The 19,311-nt window shown below is 39.5% G+C and overlaps 1 protein-coding gene across 15 annotated transcripts in view; it reads right to left on the bottom strand.

Annotated features, from left to right (window-relative positions):
• Positions 1-573: 573 nt before the first annotated feature.
• SH3KBP1 (SH3 domain containing kinase binding protein 1) overlaps positions 574-19,311 on the bottom strand; it is a 229,699-nt gene continuing 210,961 nt past the window's right edge. For all 15 annotated transcript variants that reach the window (XM_065071807.1, XM_065071817.1, XM_065071781.1 and 12 more), the window contains 5 exons: positions 10,619-10,728; positions 9,204-9,329; positions 5,880-6,151; positions 4,388-4,451; positions 574-2,428 (listed from right to left, as the gene is read on the bottom strand). In XM_065071807.1, the coding sequence (XP_064927879.1) occupies positions 2,387-2,428; positions 4,388-4,451; positions 5,880-6,151; positions 9,204-9,329; positions 10,619-10,728 (614 nt within the window). In that variant the 3' untranslated portion in view covers positions 574-2,386. The remainder of the gene's footprint in view (positions 2,429-4,387; positions 4,452-5,879; positions 6,152-9,203; positions 9,330-10,618; positions 10,729-19,311) is intronic.

Below are 19,311 nucleotides of genomic sequence, written 5' to 3'. Positions count from 1 at the left end.
AATTCAGCAAGAAGAGCTTGTATTTCTACAAACTCCATTCTCCCAGAATAATAAACTCCCAGAACAAAGCATTTTCACAAAACCTTATTTAATCTTCCTTTACAAAGCATGACATGCTGGACTTCTAACTTGGACTTATAAAAATGACAAGTTATCATCTAATCAGGAGGAAGAAAAAATGAATGTAATGTGATTAAAGGAAACTCAGTGCCAAATTCAGACTTCCATTTGCAAAAAAATTGAACATTTATGAGATGCTTCTTATATTTCTGAGGTACAACTCAGGAATCAATACTTAACACAGACGCAATAGTTTATTGCTTTCCAGGGATGCAACTAGGAAGCCAGAAGTGTTTGTTTCTGGGTGCATGTTGCAAATGTATGACTACAAACCCAAACAGAATTCTCATTCCTTATGCCTCATTTCCCCCTGTTCTCCTAACTCTGCTACTAACTTCAGTAAAAATATGGAAGCAATCTAGAAATCCTTATTGCTGGAAAGCGATGATGGGACTATCATCCTTTGTATAAAAATATTTTAATGCAGTTACTTAGAAATGTTAAATAAGACCATTTCAGTGATAAAATATTTTATTAGTGCTTCTGTTTGAGTACATTGAGCAATGTATTGGGACTTTAAAAAAAATTCTCAAGTTTCATTACCCGATCTTTCAATCTCAAACACCACTGTTACAACAGCACATGCTATGGCAGAGGAAATCATCCCAACAGTGAGGTTCTGTATTACCAGCTGAGACCCATAAAGCAAAATGCGAGTATGGCGGAGTGTGTATTTGATATATCTATGGCATATCACAAAGATTATGGGAACTCTGCCAAGCACGTGTGAACGTGAGCAGCCAACTGAATGCTACATCTCACCCAGTCGCTGGCAGGCAGGGTGGTGAGAGCTGTGATACAGGATATGCTGGCTGGGGCCAGCACTACCGTTTGATGAGATGACAAGTAGGTTCTTTGGGGGGCGGAGGGAGGGATTTGTCACTCTGAAGCATCACCAGTATCACTCACTCACTCAATCCACACTGTGCAAAAATATCCATTATTTAAATGCTTTAACAGAGATTGCTGACAAGGTATGAGATACTCCGCGGCTCTTAAAGAACACATGGAACCACAAACAGAAAAATGAGAGACCTTATTTTGAAAGGATGAAAGCAAACAGAGAAACTGGAAGAAATGAAGTAAGCATCCGTTTCAGTAAAATGATGAAAAGAAAGTCCTGCTGCAAAAACAGGACTATAAAGTGTATCGGTCCATAAGCATAAAACATAATGTAGCAAAGAGTACCACATAAAACCAGCAAATGAAACCATATCGCACAATAGAGAACCTTGTGCATGAAATAATACAACATTTTATTCATGTTTTATAATTACTTTTATTTATTTTTGCTTCAATAATGCATATTCTGTTCACTCTGTGCAAAATTGGGGACAGAGGCGGGTGTTTAAATGGTCTAATGAAAATCAAGCGGAGATGAACATTCCAGTTGAGGGAGAGGCCTATCAAAACCAGGAAAGCTAAAAAGCCACAGCTGCTCAAGACTAAGCTGCTCTCAGCTGCGCCCTTTTGTCCTGCCACCTCGCACAAACCTGGCTCTACTGACTGAGCAGCTGGACACTGAGAAGCTGACCTCCGCCGGGCACCGGGGACACTAGTCCTCCTGGTGGTGGTAGCTACATTAGGGAGACCTGGCTTGCAACTGGCTCCAGTCAGTGTGTGGCAGAGAAAGGCACAAATCATTGCAAAGACCAGATTTCTGTTGGTTTGTTTCCTTCTTGTAAATACATTACTGTACACAACATAAGTTTAAATTGTAGAGGGCCTGGGGACATAAAATTGCATATTTATCAGAACTTAAAACCATAACAAAGAGTAGGCTGTTCTATCTCAAAGCAAAAATAATCCCTCCAGTCCCAATGTTAACATTCATTCCTGGCTATATGCAGTACAAACATTTTAAAATCTGTGACAAAAGACAATTAAAAACCAAAAGTCAAAATCATAAAGCTTGTAAACAGATAATCTGAAATACATTTTATTTATGGAAAAATATCATCAAAATAGTACCACTATGGACTAAACTGCCTGAGTTTTCATTTCACCTAGGATCTTGAAGTAGAGAGCTTTTAGCACAAGAAGATCAATTTCAGTCACAACTAGTGCTGCACAGCACTGCTTCAGGTGGAAATTCTGTCTTCGCTGTTGGTATTTCTGTTGTGCTATCAAAAACTGTTGTGCTAATCCTTCAAACAAAGGGATGTTGAGGCAATTCGTAAATCATTTGGCACAAAGTTATTTTGGCTGGGGCATAAATTTGAGTCTCAGTCATGAAGAATAATGCAACATTCCACCTATCAAGTATTCACTTGGATTGAAGAGCTTTCTTTATGTCATTTACTTCCATCTGAAAGAAAAAAAAATTGTGATGAGATTAGCTGCTTTAACAAACTGAGACACAGCTGATTCTGCCTGAAAAGCACATTGTCCATCTTGTCCACAGGTGCCCAGTTTTATACTACCCTTATTTCCACAGATTTCATGAACTGGGGTGACCTTCTCAGCTGTATAAGATGACCACCCATGGCTTCCTCCCCTCAGAGCTTGACAAGTATAGTCATTGAATGCACCACAAGACCTTTCAAACTCTTTAAGTCACAACTTTTAGAAGCCATGCAGCTTGCTGCCATGAATTACTTGCAGAATGAGCACTCTGTCCGTGCAGCAGCTGCTGCACAAGTAAACTGAACTGCTGACAATGAACACTGGTATCTGAGGAGCAAAAACTACTGTCTCTCTCCCATAGGGATGGTTTTTATTGCAGGGATGGCAGTTGCCTTCTAACACACACCAGGCTACATCCAGGCACCTTAAGGGCTCTGATTGAGGTACAGCTGTGGAGTCAAAGGAGGTGGCTGAAGCCATCATCACCCTTTGTTGTACACTTGACCACTCAGACAGACACCGGAAACCCTGAGCTAGGGGTATTAGATGTACTGAGACACACCTCAGTGCTCAGCTGCACCATATCATTGAGGCTGTTGTCTTTAACACATGGACTGAGAGCTGCACTTTGTGACTAGCAGAAGACTCTAAAACTAATGCAAGTTTGTGGTTTGTTTTATTATTTTTTTTTTTTTGACTCTCATCTTCATGTAAAGCTAATTATGCCTCCTTGTCTAGCATCTGAACATTTACCAATATAAGCAACATTTGAACTGGAGTAAAAGCATAAAGTTATAGTATCATAATTTTAAAACCATCAGTGCAGGTCTCTGTATAAAGAGATAAAACCATCTTAGGAAGTAGAGTCCAGACCTCTGAATAGTCTGGCCTGCTATACGAAATCAAGAGCAGCTATTAAAAAAGTTCATGGATTTTATCTGAATAAAATTCAATTTTAGAGTAATATGAATTGCATGTTGCTAGAAGCCATACTCCTATGTGGCTGCATGAATGAAGTCCTTTAGGCAGCCATGGAGAATGGACATTGAAGTCTCCAGTTCTACCAGTTCCCTTTGCCACGTTCCCAAGCGCTTTACTGAGCAGGAACAGCCCAGTGAAATTACAATTCAGTTTGCTCACTCTAGCACAAAGAAAGAGAGCAGTTGACTTGAACCATAAAAATATAAAATATAATCAATACTAAATCACTGATCAAGTACATCACTCTCTGAAATCCAGAAAAGCAGTGTCAGCCACATTCCATTTTGAAGCAGCCCAGCCAATGATGCCAACAAAGGCCCAGTTCCATCACTCTCACACGGGCAGGGCAGGTGCTACCTGGCAAATGACTAAGCCAGCATGACAACACCTAGAGCTCAGGTACTCTGCAAACCATGGTAGCAGCCACTGGGCTCTTATTCAGAGCACCTTCTTTTATATTGTTTGGGATGCTTTAGTAAAGACAACCTGAGTACAGTCTGTAACAGACATAAAAATCCTACTATATGAAATAATATTCCAAGCATAGCAACACTGAGACAAGCCTACTATAAAATACAAAGCTCTGGGAGACAGTGAACCATTAAAAAAAACCAAGGTATCACTTGCGACAAAATCAAACCATAAACACTGAGACTAAAAAATATGGTTTGAATATTATATTGTGTTTATTTTTTAAAATTTGTCTACTTGTGCTGATAAATTTTTAGATAACTAACAGGCATTTCAGTAAGAACCCAGTATTGCAAGGTATATGACACAGACTGGCAACACCATGAAGGGAAGAGGTATATCCCTTTCAGAAATGTTAGTAGTTTTTGTTTCACTGGAATTTAAGTATCTTAGCAGAGCTTTATGTCTCATTCCTGAGGCTAAGTCAAACCTGCCAATACTTCTATAACATTATAAATAATTTAAGTACCTGCAATCGTAGACGGATCTTCTTTTCTTCATCCAACTCAGACAGCAATTGTTTAATCTCTTTTCTGTTAAAAGAATGCAAAAAAAATCTTGGAATGAAATGACTAAAGTAGTAAAATAAAAAGGAGCACCTCTTGGAGACATCTTTTTCCTGTTTCACTAGTCACCTTTTTTCCTCTGAACAACTATTTAAAGTCAGTACACTCTTGTATACTATACGCTGTACTACAGAGAGGAAAGACTATAAAAAAAGTAGAGCACCCCCCACACCCCATCTGGCTAAAGAATAACACATTTCCTCCCGACAGCCCCGCATCCACAGGTTTTGCTCTGCACTTGCTGTATCAACACTCTATCAGCACCCAGTGGCCTTTTCTCCACACAAAATGTAGATAGATTGGCTGTTGGTGAGTTACAGGAACTGGTAACACAAGTCCTGCCCACGCTATCATGTACTTAAGCCACTTAAATGTTGTTTATCGCAGCAATACAATGTAACATTCCATTTCATTTATAAGACTTAATGATCCCAAATATCGATTTGCTGCCATCCTTCTTTGTCAGGAAGCAGAAAACAGCTATAGGGAGCAGACACCTTTTCATGTTCCCACTGAGTGATCTCACCTTAAGACAGAAACCAGTGGGTGGAAGCAGCCCGTGCAGGAAGGGCCAGGGAGACCAGAGGAGCAACTGGCAGCCAAAGAGGCGAAGCCATGGGGCTCACTGCTGGATCCAACGGCAACTGTGCCCTCCCCATCTTCTCCCAGACTCCTGCCACACCTCTGTTCTGCCACAGTCTCTGCACGCTGCTTCCCCTTTTCTTTTTCTTGCCTGGGCTACACACAACTGACAAGGTCGGTGAAAGTTTAGCTTCCAAAACATTAAATATTCTCAGGAATAACAAAAGCTGCACACCAGCACCAGTTTCTCCTAGGAAATGAGCAGCACAAAGAAAATAAAGATGCCCAGCACTAAAATATTAAGATTCAGGGTCACAAACACAAAGGTCTTCAAATGTCCTAATCACAATTTGATTACTTCTTTTGTAATACAAGCTTCCTGGGAAAATGTGCTAACAGTCAAACAACAAACTGATTTTATAATTTTAGGAACTTGTAGTAATTTTTACTACAACTGGAACAAATGCACCCCTTATTAAGATGAATACATGAGAGTTCCAAAATAGTTATTGGCAAATTAAGCAACAGAAGAAACTTTTTCACTGCTTATAGCTTGTAATTCAACTTTAATACCCCATAAACATCTGCTTATGTCATAACAGAGGAAAAAAGAGCTGTTACAGATGGATACTGTCAGTCTTTTTTTCCTGAGCTTCTTACCCCTGAACATGTTCTGTCAGGAAAGCAGATGAAAATCAGTCACAAAGGCAAACTGTGCAGAGTAACACAGAGGATAGCAAGCTCAGGAAGAAACTGCCTCCCCTACACATGAATGGATGCATCCTCCCTACAGTTGTGATTTACATTACTTACTTTTGCTGGTCTTTCATGGTTTCAATAATGGTTCTTAGCTCCTTAATTTGTGTTCTCAGCTCCTCCAGGGCAGTCTGACCTTGGCTCAAGTGCTCAGTCTTTGGCTTTCCTTCAGTACCGAACAGGGATGGAGAATTTGACCTGTGGCCTGTTGTTCCCATAGCAATTGAGTGAAATCCAGGTGATGGTGAGGGGGATAGTGATGGTTGCACATTACTGCCACTAGCCAAACCTCCTGGTTTTGGAGGCAAAGAAGTTTTATTATCAGACACCTGCAACAAAACCAATAACATTTAATGTCTGGAGAAAGCTTTATGAAAATCAGACCTTGTCCTGGTTTCAGCTGGGATAGAGTTAATTTTCTTCCTAGTAGCTGGTATAGTGTTGGGTTTTAGATTTAGAATGACAATGATGCTGATAATACACCAATGATTTAGTTGCTGCTAAGTAGTCAAGGACTTTTCAGCTTGTGCAGCTGGCATGGCACAAGAAGAAGCTGGGAGGGGGACACAGCTGGGACAGCTGACCCTGACTGACCAAAGGAATATCCCATACCATATGACCTCATGCTCAGCAAAAAAAAATGGGGGAAGAAGGAAGGGGGGGACACATTCAGAGTGATCGCATTTGTCTTCCCAAGTAAACATTACCTGTGATGGAGCCTGGCTTTCCTGGAGATGGCTGAACACCTGCCTGCCCATGGGAAGTGGTGAATTAATCCCTTGTTTTGCTTTGCTTGCATGTGTGGTTTTTGCTTTACCTATTAAACTGTCTTTATCTCAACCAGCAAGTTTTCTCACATTTACTCTTCCAATTCTCTCCCCCATCACACTGGGGGAGCGAGTGAGTGGCTGCATGGGGCTTAGTTGCCAGCTGGGGTTAAACCACAACAGACCTCTACCAAACACGGTTCATAGTAAAATACAGACAGTTTCGGCCAATGCATGACAAATGTAAGAATTAGTCATTATCTTTGTACATGTACATCAGAGGGGGTCTAACTGGGATGCTGAAGTTCAGACAGCTACAGTAAGACTTTCCACAGTTGCTACAACCAGTCAGCAACAAGCATTTCCAAGCTCTTAAACTTAGAAGTGAAATGAACCCAGGAAGGATGCTTAGTGTTTCTCTCACAAGTTTGTGAGAACATACCTATCTCCATTGATGTCTCCTGCAGAATACCAAACTGTGTGGCCAAGAATCCAAGTTGGATTTTTTTTTTTGCAGATTAAATTTACAATTTTTCAACTAACCATTGAAGGAATCTTCAACACCCAACATTTATTAAAAATTAAAAAATCAGTTACTAAAATTGCAAAATATTTCTTAAGTTTGCTTGTTGCTATGATATAAAAAGAAAAACAAAATCCCATGGCTTCAAGATTATAATATACTAACAGGAAATAAAGGTACTGTCCTATGTTAACTTAAGCTTCTGTGAATCCCCATAACTAACAATGACTCTTTATTCCTCAAGGAACTTAACAGAAAACTGCAGCATTAACCTAGCTGCCCTGGAACTATGTGGGTATTTCAGAAGGATCCCATGCTTCTTGAATTTCAATCCATTGCTTTACTTATTAGACAAGGTATAGAAAATCTGAAGTCCACCTAATGTACATGACCAGCTACTTCATTGCATGCACAGAACAGCGTACAAATACAGTTATCACAATGACAAGTAAGGTGAGTCTTAATTATTTATCATATTGTGAACTGACAATACTAATATGTGCATTATACAACAGTTACCAAGAGTATGTGAAAATCTGATTTGTCCAAGAATAGAAAAAAGCACTAGGCAACTCTCCAACTCTATCTTTGAAAAAGAGCTATTGAGGTTCAATGGCAAATAGGGTAAGATATTAAGAAAAAAATTGTATGGAGATGAAAGGAAACACTATAAGTGAGGACTTGGGGACTGGGGCAGTGGCACTGGCTGGATAAGGTAACTGAGAGAAAAGTTAATGGTCAGATGAAAACTGAGAGAAAGTCTGATGGGGAGGAGAGAATAAGATCCATCAAGTCCTGCAAAAAACCAGTCTTCTCCACTACATAAGCGTGACTGAGCACAGAACCTGTCCTGGGCAAGCACCACATCAAAAAAGTGTTCTGCAGAAAAACACTATGATAATAGAAATAAAAATGGCATTATAATCACAAGAAAGCTGAATCACTCCAGTGGCTTGAATGCTTAGCTTCATGACCTTAATAATATCCTTTTAACATTTTATACACATATATATGTGTGTGTGTGCGTGTGTGACTAATGTCTACCTATAAATGGATCCTTCACGGATAATAATCCAATACAATATTGGTAGATGTAAGTTTCCTTTGGACTGAAAAAAGATGTCAGCTGAGTTAAAACCTGGAGCAAGTGAGCAAGGCACAACTGGAGTCATCCACACTGAATACTTAATTCCAGAGCTCAACTCGCTATCAACACTAAAGCCTCAAGCAGATACTTTCCCATAGCAGTCATCTTGTTCTACAGGAATGTCATCCACACCCTTGACATAACCAACACAGAACTTAGGAATATTGGCCCAAAGAGCATTCCTTAAAGCAAGTGCTCCCAGAAGAGGGAGCTACATAGCAAGACATTATCCTTAAACTTGATCACAGAAGTGCATGATGACTTCATCTTTCAAATACTTTTGTTATACGATTAGACTGTAATATTTGTATCATTAAAGATATTTTTACATACTAAAAAAAAGCTTTAATCTCTAAAGCCTGATCTACACACTCCTCCTGTAATATTCAATTATTCTATAGTTTTCTACCAATATACACTAAGAATGGCACAAAGCTATAAAATGAATACAATTATACCAGTATAAAAAGTGATTATACTTGCAAATTCAAATTCATATACTATTAGAGCAGGTCAAAGAGTTGTCTTTTCCCTGCCTACAGACTCTTCTAATGTAAACTCAGTTTACAGTTGCAAAAAAAAGGCTTTTGTTTCTAAAATGTATTTCCCTAGCTTCTCTGATTCTGTGAAACGGATTTACACTAGAAGGATTTTTTTCACAGTATGGTTATGAAGACATTTTAACTGTGCAATTCGCTTCAGACTTGCATTTCAAGCACAGAACAATCTTTAGTAACCTTTACAATTTTCAGCTTCTTTAAAGGGCTAGTTACCAGCTGACTGTTCAATTAAATTTGAAAACCAAATATCTGAATACTGTTTTTAAAAATCAAGACACACATGATAACAGGAGTTGGACTTGATGATCCTTGCAGGTCCCTTTCAACTCAGAACATTCTATGATTCCACGATATGGTTACACAGAGGTATTCCGATTAACTCACTTGTGATATTGTAACAGTCCTTGCTTTCCTTGATGCTTCCATAGCTTTATGAGTAATGGAAGCATGTTCCTCCTTCTCGTCTTCAGGACTTGGTGAGTCAAAGAAATCAGGGCTTGAAAGTGATGACTGTGTAGACAAACACACACATATCACAAGAGAGAAAAAAAAAGAGGTGCAGGTATGTTTATTGTACCAGAATTTAAAGAAGGAAAAAAAGCATTTCTGTGATGACTTTTTTTTTAATTATCATTTTCAAAGCAAGAATACTTAAAGTCAGGTCTCTTCCTCTCATCATCTCCTTTTTTACATCATATTTTTAAGGCCAGAATGGTTTCAAAGCATTCATGAAATAATACTGAAGAGTAGAATTCAACATTAATTTACACCTGTGCATTGCTTTAGATAAGAAAAAGCACCGTGCTATCTGCACGAAGAGCAGTACCTGACTTGGCTGGGAGGCCGCGCCCTGTGCTGCAGGCGCCAGCTCTGCCCCGCCATGCTGCCGCTGCCCCTGCAGGCACCGCCCGGCTGCCTCCTGCTCGGCCTCTTGGTAAAAGCGCAAACTGGGAAGGCTCTTTCCACCCCTTGTTCCTTTCCCCACAGATTTGACAGGGCAAGAAAAACCTTTTTATTTCTCTTTTCTGTTTCTATATTTGTGTACATAGTCAACTTTGAAAGCTTTCTTTTTTGTATTCTGAGTTTCACAATAGTCCTTATTGCTTCCCTCCAATTAGTTTTTTCTTCAGCAACACAAACACCGATAACCATCTGTAGTTGCTCTCATTCTGATATTTCAGAATGCAAAAAAGCATGGAAACAAATAAGCCCCAAACCCCAAAGCAAAAGACACTGAAAAACTAAACAGTGGTTTCCAAAATACAGTTTATGAGACCAACTTGTCTAAAGATAGATATTAGAGACTTAAATTTAAATCACCATTACACTACAAACAAGAAGAAACACATGATGGCTCGAAATAGAGCTGTTGAAGGCTGAAATGGTCTGTTTGTCCTCAAAATCTGGTAAAGGTCCTAGAGAAACCAAGGGAAATGCTTCTTTTGGGAAACATTATCAAAATCCTTAATACTTAGCACAAACTAGTCTATTCCAAAGTTTTTTATAAAGGATTTTTCTGGCCTCAGTCATGGCTGGCAAGGAGTACTTGGCAGCACCCAAATAAAGGGGTGCAAATCTTACAAGGGAGGGAATGTTTTAAACATCAGTATTCAAAACACTGGCAGCCTTTTGACACTAATTTTCCTGAGCTGCACCTCTCTGCCTCACTGTATGTGTGAAGGAATGTCTGTGTTAACGTAGTAAAAACACCAGGGAACACAAATAGAAGGGGGAGGATGGAATCAGAAAAAAAAATGTTTAAAAAATATATTTTTAAAAGAAAAGGAAAATTAACTTACAGATGTGAGAGACTGGGAGGGTGGTCGCCTGCCAGTAGCTTTTGGTCTGGTTGTAGTTGGATGATTAAGCTTCTCAGCAATTGGTATTACAGAGTCAAAACCTTCCAAGTCTTAAAAATAAAATAGAATTGATTTGATTTTCTGGCAATTGTCCTCAAAGGGAAAAAATCACAACTTTTTTCTCATTCCAAAGAAAACAAGTCCCATTTTCCCCATTGTATCACAGTGTTCCACACATGTTTAGCCACCACGATGGCACTAAAAAAACCTGGAAGTCAAAGGCAGCCGTAATCCAGTCATCATTGCCAAGCAGAATTGCCATTCCATCTCAAACACAATAAAGAAGAGGAGGAATGTGTAGAGGAGCCTTTGGCTTGGTTTTCAGCATAGTGAAAGCTAAATGAGAGCGTGGGTCCTCTGACATGGAATAAACAATCTCAAAATTTCCATCATTAAATGGGGTTAGTAATCTTTTCCTGAATAATAAGACAGTACACACATTGTCTCAGGAACTGTACTGTCAGTGCTGCATCTGCAGCAACTGCTTAAGGGAGCACAGAGTGAGAATGATGGAGCTAAAGTAATCTGCAGGTTCCCAGACACCTGCAGCTGGAGGCAGAACAGTTTCCAGTAGCTGTAGGTGAGAGGAATATCTCCCTTCAGTAATGCAGAGGTTATGGTAAGTAAAAACTCTGACAGGCTCCTGAAACTGTACAAAGCCCAGGAAAAACAGGTCTGCTCGAACGCAGCATCGACAGTCTATGGTCTGTGAAATGCACTGGGGAAGTGTTTACTGAATTCAGCCACGTGGTACCATGTTCACATGAGAGAATGATATGAGGGCTGAAGGAATACCACAGCTCGTGATTACATGCCTGAATCAAATGGCTTAACACCATTCATCTATTTTTATGGCTTATATCAGTTTCACTCCATTTCAAAATGCCCTACTGCAAATGTTAAACAGAAATGAGTCAGAAAACATACAAGAGGTACTTAAGATAAATGCAAATTGTGTAAAATTACTTTCAGGCATGAATCAAATACTGGAATGATATTCATTATCCAAAGACTATTTTTCATTGTACACAGCTAGGAAGAAATAGCTTTTAAGTTAATAGTTATATGTACTGGATACTTAATTTTCAGACCTGTTACAGAACAATGAATCTCTGAAGATACAGCTTTGTTGCTACATTATAACCATTGCACAAAATTACACAATGGGAAAACAAATGAATTAATGCACCTGAGCAATAAACTATATGCACTGAAGGACACTTAAACTGATTCAAAGAACTCATGATTTGGCAGCTAGGAAGTAAATGGAGTCGGACATTCCTTATTCAGCAATATTCTTCCATCTCTGGGAGATAAAAAAGAAGAAAGAAAGAGACCTTCAATAGCCCTGAAATAGTCTAAGGTTATTCACCTCCAAATACTACTCTATTTTTGGACCGACTCTTTCTATATATAACTGGTGACCCCACTGTCCTCTACCTGGTATTTCTCTCATTGCTTTTTTATTGACTGTTGCAACCTACGTCCAAAGGTAGGTCACAAAGTGAGCACTGGCAGATAAAATCTGCTCCATGCATTTTAGGAATACCATGAAAGACGAACATTTATGTGCAAAGCTTCTATTAGCACAAAATACTGGGAATTCTTCATTTTTTTCTATGTCTGAATGCATTTCTGCTAGCTTGAAAAATAAACTAAAGCGGCCTATACCTGCGCCTAATTTTAAAGAAAAAGCACAGTAGAAGTTGGCAGAAGTTGGAAAGGCTCCATAGGTAGAATCTGCTGCCCAACTAGTGAAATCACAGCCATTCAGCTGATACTATAAATGAAATCCTATTTAAGTGTAAGGGACAACACTCTGTACAATGCTAAAATAGTACATCCATTTCCAGTACTTTCATATGCCCTTTATTCCCCCCTGCTTATTCTCCTTATTTAGATGTGGTTCTCACTCCCAAATCCGCTCTGCATCTAAGGTTATTACGACTTTCCACAGCCATCACCTATGAGGTATTCATTCAGAAAAATTCCCATCTAGTAAACTGGTAACTAGTAAAAATGAGGCACGGAACCACTCAAGAGACCTCTGCTTTACTGTCCTTTATACTGTAGACTCAGTATTTAATGCATTTATACTGGTTATTTGATTATTTTTTGCTGATGGAAAGCAAGGTTATATGGGTGTGACTATATTATACTCACCGAGGTCATTAAATGCAGAGGTTTGATTTTAGTTTGTATTTCTGTACCTATCAGAAATTAGGAGCTTAAATTTATATGGTGCCATCTCAAGGCATATCAAGGATAAAAGGGTTATTAGGGGCAGTCAGCATGGCTTTACCAAGGGTAAGTCATGCTTGACCAACCTCATAGCCTTTTATGAGAATGTAACAAGGTGGATGGATGATGGCAGAGCGGTGGATGTGGTCTACCTTGACTTCAGTAAAGCCTTTGACACAGTCTCCCACAGCATCCTCACAGCTAAGTTGAGGAGGTGTGGTCTAGACAACAGAGTAGTGAGGTGGGTTGCAAACTGGCTTAAGGAGAGAAGCCAGAGAGTGGTAGTCAATGGTGCGGAGTCTAGTTGGAGGCCAGTATCTAGTGCAGTGCCTCAGGGGTCAGTGCTGGGGCCAATATTATTCAATATATTCATTAACGATTTGGATGAGGGAATAGAGTGTACTATCAGCAAGTTTGCTGATGACACTAAGCTGGGAGGGGTGGCTGACACACCAGAAGGCTGTGCTGCCATCCAGTGAGACCTGGACAGGCTGGAGAGTTGGGCGGGGAATAACCTGATGAAATTTAACAAGGGAAAGTGTAGAGTCCTGCATCTGGGCAGGAACAACCCCAGGTTCCAGTATAGGTTGGGAAATTACATATTAGAGAGCAGTGTAGAGGAAAGGGACCTGGGGGTCCTGGTGGACAGCAGGATGACCATGAGCCAGCACTGTGCCCTTGTGGCCAGGAAGGCCAATGGCATCCTGGGGTGTATTACAAGGGGGGGTGGTTAGTAGGTCGAGAGAGGTTCTCCTTCCCCTCTACTCCGCCCTGGTGAGACCACATCTGGAGTATTGTGTCCAGCTCTGGGCCCCTCAGTTCCAGAAGGACAGGGAACTGCTGGAGAGAGTCCAGCGTAGGGCAACGAAGATGATTAAGGGAGTGGAGCACCTCCCTTATGAGGAAAGGCTGAGGGAGCTGGGGCTCTTTAGCTTGGAGGAGACTGAGGGGGGACCTCATTAATGTTTATAAATATATGAAGGGTGAGTGCCATGAGGATGGAGCCAGGCTCTTCTCGGTGGCAAACAATGATAGGACAAGGGGTAATGGGATCAAGCTGGAACACAAGAGTTTCCACTTAAATTTGAGAAAAAACTTCTTCTCAGTAAGGGTGACAGAGCACTGGAACAGGCTGCCCAGGGAGGTTGTGGAGTCTCCTTCTCTGGAGACATTCAAAACCCGCCTGGACATGTTCCTGTGCGACCTCACCTAGGCGTTCCTGCTCCAGCAGGGGCATTGGACTAGATGATCTTTTGAGGTCCCTTCCAATCCCAAACATACTGTGATACTGTGATATACTAAACAAAATGTAGAACCTTCCTGAGCTGGACCAAATGGGATGTCAATAAAAATAAAGTCTGGGCTACTGTATTCACAGCCCTGTTAATTGCCAGTAAGGCAGCATCAGCACCCAACAGACCTGAATGCTGCACCAGTCCGGCTTTCTCTATGTCCAGCAACAACAAACAGCAAGGAAGGTTCTGTCGAACACATAGAACATAGAACATAGAGGGCACCCATCAATTAACAGTGCCACTCCCTGGTTAAAAAACCAGTTGATACTTGTTCCACAAATAAAAAGATGCATTCGTCATTACTACTGTCTCACTGATCACAGTAGTAATTCATGAAGTAATTCATGAGATGGGAAGACAGACATCAGAGTAATTCTAATATACTAGTGTAGTACACATAATAAAATGTCTGGCTTACTGAGCAAACATATTTAATGCACATGAAAAATGTTAGCTGTACAAGAATTATTCCCTGGTATTCTTCCAAGGCAATTAAGAATAGGATATTTTTCCCCATTGCTACGTCCATTTGTAGACATGGTTATTTAAAGCATGATGATGATGTTTGTAAAAAAATATCCAGCTCATTAGACTTTGAGCTTCCTGGAAAATACCCTTCAACTCCTCCCACACACACAAAAAAAACCCCAAACAACACAAAAACAGAGAAAGAAAAAGTTAAATGCTTATGCTTCCTTCCTTACCCCTTTTATCCCCTGCATTTTCTACTCTAGCATAAAATGTTTGTAGGTCTTAGCTTTAATTTTACGTTTAGGTTTTTTAGTCATTGGGAAAGTCACTTACACATAATGAACACAGAAAGCTTTTCGAATTAGCAGAGAGATTTCACCCTGAGAAAAGTGAAAGGGAAAGTGGTGGATAATAGGAGAATCAAGACATTCAAAATGCTAATGGTGAGGTTTCACAGAACAGAAATACAGCAGGGCTGGAAGAAATGAAGTGAAGGTGGCATTCGATTCATTTGAAGAAGATAATGTCACAAAAGCCAGAGAGATGGATTTCATTTCATGATCATCTTCAATACATTTAAAGGTTGACAATAAGAGTTGTTAAATGTTATATATTAATATATTGTGTTTAAATACAATAATCCTGAAAGCTATCAAATGTGATGGAGATACTGCAGACAAAATCTTCTGCATTCATGTCAATTCAATATATAGCATTAAATAAAAAACAACTCAAACAATAACCTGAATATTACTGAGAATTTTCAGAAGACCACAATTATTTTAACTACTTCAAGTGTCCAGATTCCGCTACTCTCTCCATGCTGAACAGCATCATACCCTTTGAGGAACACAGCCGTGCTCCTAGCCAGGGTCAGGGCAGCAGAATCTCACCCATAGTGAACTGCAGACACTTTTAAAAGATTTGGGTAACACACTTGTAAGCAGGAGGACTCCCTGGCTGCAGGCTTACCGTGGTAAGCAGTGTAACTGTGATGTGTTCTTTGCTTTGGAAGGAAACAGCTCAGCTCACCAGGCTTCCTAGGAGTCACCGGACAGCCACCTTTCCTCAAGTATATGACTATCTTTTCCCATTTCAACCCTGATTTTTATCGCTTTAATAGCTGAATGTAGAAAGCTGCCATAACAAGCTTTGCTAACCACTTGCCAGTGCCCTCATAAGGATTTTATTTTTAACGATTTAGAAGATGCCAAGAAAGAACTGAAAGGTCAAGAAAACTGAGCTAGAAGAAATGGATATGCTGTTTTTAGGCACCTCAATTTGTCACACTTGGAGAACGATTTAAATTTCTGGTTCATTGCCTTTTTCTGGACCCTCCAGGGCAAGAGACCTAATGAATTTATGTAATGGACCATTAAAATATCCCTGATTACAATATTTACAATTTACAACTATGTCTATGGGTGGTTTTGATTCACTGATGCAAACATTACTATTTAACCCCGTTGGGTAATTCTGCTCCTTTGCTTCACTATATTAAAATGATTATGAACAGCAGCATAGAAAGAAATAACTGGCTTAGGCAGATCTCAGTCTTCATTATATGAGTCACATTTTGTTATCCAACCCTTATATTTACCAGTATTTTCTTTCTTCCAACTTTTACTCTGTGTCTTCAGGCAAAATAATTATAATGCCTCACAGTATAACAGCCTGTGATTTAAAGACAAACCTGCTCCATTCTACAACCTTTTACTGGAAATACTCTCCATCTTTTTCCCTACTGTGGGCCAAATCTTATTAGATCACTTTTTCTTCCACTCAGAGGCACAGCAATCACCTAACCTAACAAATATGAGCACGTTGCAGCTCTAGAACTGCAAGTACAGGTCAAGGAAACATGATATACTGAGGATTATTTTTTTTTTTTAATGTTTGTTTATTAGATATTTTCAAGTAGAGTATTTTTAACTACCTTTCCGGGCAAGTTAGCACCAGCCTTGAAGGGAGGGACAGAGCAAGAGCATGGCTAATAACATGGGTTCGACCAGTGCTCCATGATCTACTAGCAAATGCTCTGAAGATTCAAGTCTGAAGAAATATGCTGAAAAATGGACTCAGGTTAAACAGCTTTCAGGGAATCTCTGAAGAAAATTCATACCAAAACTACAGGCTTCAGCAGGAATCAATTAAGGCATATGCGCCTTACATTAGCACTGATGAAGATTATTAACTGCTTTCATAAATACAATGCAAAATGTGTGAAGAGCCAGGAAAAATACTGGAAAGACTTATCTGCTTGGCTCTGTGTGGGAAGCGCCTGTGCAGCTCAGTCTTTTTACAAAGCAGAGAAACTGCTTCTCATGTGGATTAACCGAGCACTTCCATAGTTGATACATTATTTTTATTTCATTGTGGTTTATTCTTTAAATCACTTGACTTAAATCCACAATGACTTTAAGTGTTAGATGATTCCAAAGCAAACCAATTTTAGATAGACAAGACTTGTTTCAGAATTGCAGGATTCTGAAGTGTTTATAGTTAACAGACTTAGGATTAATCCTGACTTGCAGAAATAACTCAATATCAATAACTAATTGAAACAATTCAGTAGATTTCTGGAAGAATTAGGTTTTGCTCCAGTAAGCTATTATATGCGCTAGATGTTTCTGTCATTGCCCTGGCCCTCAGATATAACATTCTTTTTGGAATTAAAAAGAAAAGCATAACCTAGAAAAAAGCCAAGTTATGCAATAAGGCCTGAATTCCAGCTGCTGAAATCAATGTAATTCTACGTAAGGACCACTCTTCTGTTGGTAAAACAAGGCTAACTTTCAGTGTAGTTTATATTGTTCTAGGAGTATCTTAAACTGAGCTCAAAAAGCCACTGACAATCCAGAACAGCTGATGGTACATACGACTTTACAACAGATGGAACTACTGTGATATAACCACAGCAATGCTGGAGATAAAGTCCTGGGTGACATGACTGTGCACTTTCTACCAACAGTCAGTAGGTGCTCTTCAAACTTCTATGGGTTTTTTTTTGTTGTTGTTCTTTGTTGTTTGTTTGTTTGTTTGTTTTGTTTTCCAGACTAGAAAACCATCCTAGTAAGTAGCTGAACATTTTGTTTTGTAACAGCTAAGGACATCACAACTAAACATATGCATTAAACTTTGCGATGACACCATCTGTCTGTAAGAACAGGTTAATGAAACCACAGCATTGACAAACAGTGCATGCAAACAGTACGTGTAATGTCACTAAAATTTCTTATAGTGCAAGAAAAGAAACTATAATGATTTGTCATTTCAATGCTATGGTGCAAGATTTTCTGCCACCGTACACTCAACTTGAACTTTTAATTTTTAAAAAAGTGGTAATAGCCATGTATACATTAGGTGTTCTAAAAAATACTTCTTTTTGTATTTCTTTGTTATGCATTGTTAAGTAAAGCAAAGACAGGACAGAAAAGAAAGGAAAAAAAAAAAAGAGCCTTACCCTGATGACATGAAGAAAAGTTACCCATGGCAAAGAGATGTAAATAGGAAAAGTTGGATGAAAGATGTGTGGAAAGGAAAGTAAAGGCATCACTGAAAACAGGGAAAAAGAAAACAAAAGAAGTAAGGAGGAATGGGGAATGGTTCCTCTTAAATAATGCATTCTGAAGGCTAGTTTTCCAGTGGTTTTGTGGAAAGAAGCAAAGGCATGAACAGCAGTAGTAATAGCTGCCATTAGAATCAGTGATGTTGCTGAACTGGACTTGCTCTTGTCAGTACAGATTGCAAAATTGCAATCAGTGCTGGATTATCATAAAAAAATTTAAATGTCAACTCACAGCCCTGCAGAACATGCTACTGAAATCCAGTAATCCACTAACATCTACATAAAAATAACATTTTATATATACAACTGCGAGAACATTACGCACAGTATTACACATGACCCCAGCCTTGCTCAAGCATTTGTGACTTTAGTGATCAGTAAAGTTGGGTGAGAACGTATTTAAAGGTTTTTTTAAAGTTGCGGGGATTTCTGTTCTGGTGGAATATTACTTACCAAATAAACAGAAAAATGCCATTTCCAAACCAAGCAATGCTTAACATACTGATCTAGAACAGGGGACCTAGACAGAATACAAGTTTGGAACCTGGATTCCCCAATATTGCTTCTCAATTGTTGACAGAATTACTGATTTTTTTGTGCTGATCACTTGCTTAGTTTGTGGGAGATGGCATACCAAAGGACCCTATACTTTCTGCTCCCTTGTCATAAAGGTTTTGGTCTCATCATGATAAAGAAAAGGAACCAACTCAGAAATCTTTAAAAAGGTTTCACAGTATGGAAAACCACCCTCCATCCAGCTTTAGTATGGTTTGCTTTTATAACCAGAACTGTCTCTCCAGCACTTTTGTACATCTCTCTGCTCTGAATGAGAGAACAAGAGCTTTAGACTGGTTACAGGACTGAGAAAGCAACAGCTGTTATCCCAGTTAGCATCACTAGTGCGAAAAATCCAGGAGAGTTCTGGAGTATTCATTTTCAGTCCACCATTCACCATCAGTACTTAGCATGAGCATGAAAGAGGGTGAGGCAACTTGCGGCTGACGGCTGCTTTTTCCTCTGTCCTCCCTGAGAGCTCTCAGTGCCCAGGAATGGCACTG

The sequence above is a fragment of the Columba livia genome, chromosome 1 (genome assembly GCF_036013475.1).
Source record: "Columba livia isolate bColLiv1 breed racing homer chromosome 1, bColLiv1.pat.W.v2, whole genome shotgun sequence".
Lineage (NCBI taxonomy): Eukaryota > Metazoa > Chordata > Aves > Columbiformes > Columbidae > Columba > Columba livia.
The sequence above is the reverse complement of the archived record's forward strand: the minus strand, read 5'-3'. Positions and strand labels throughout refer to the sequence as shown.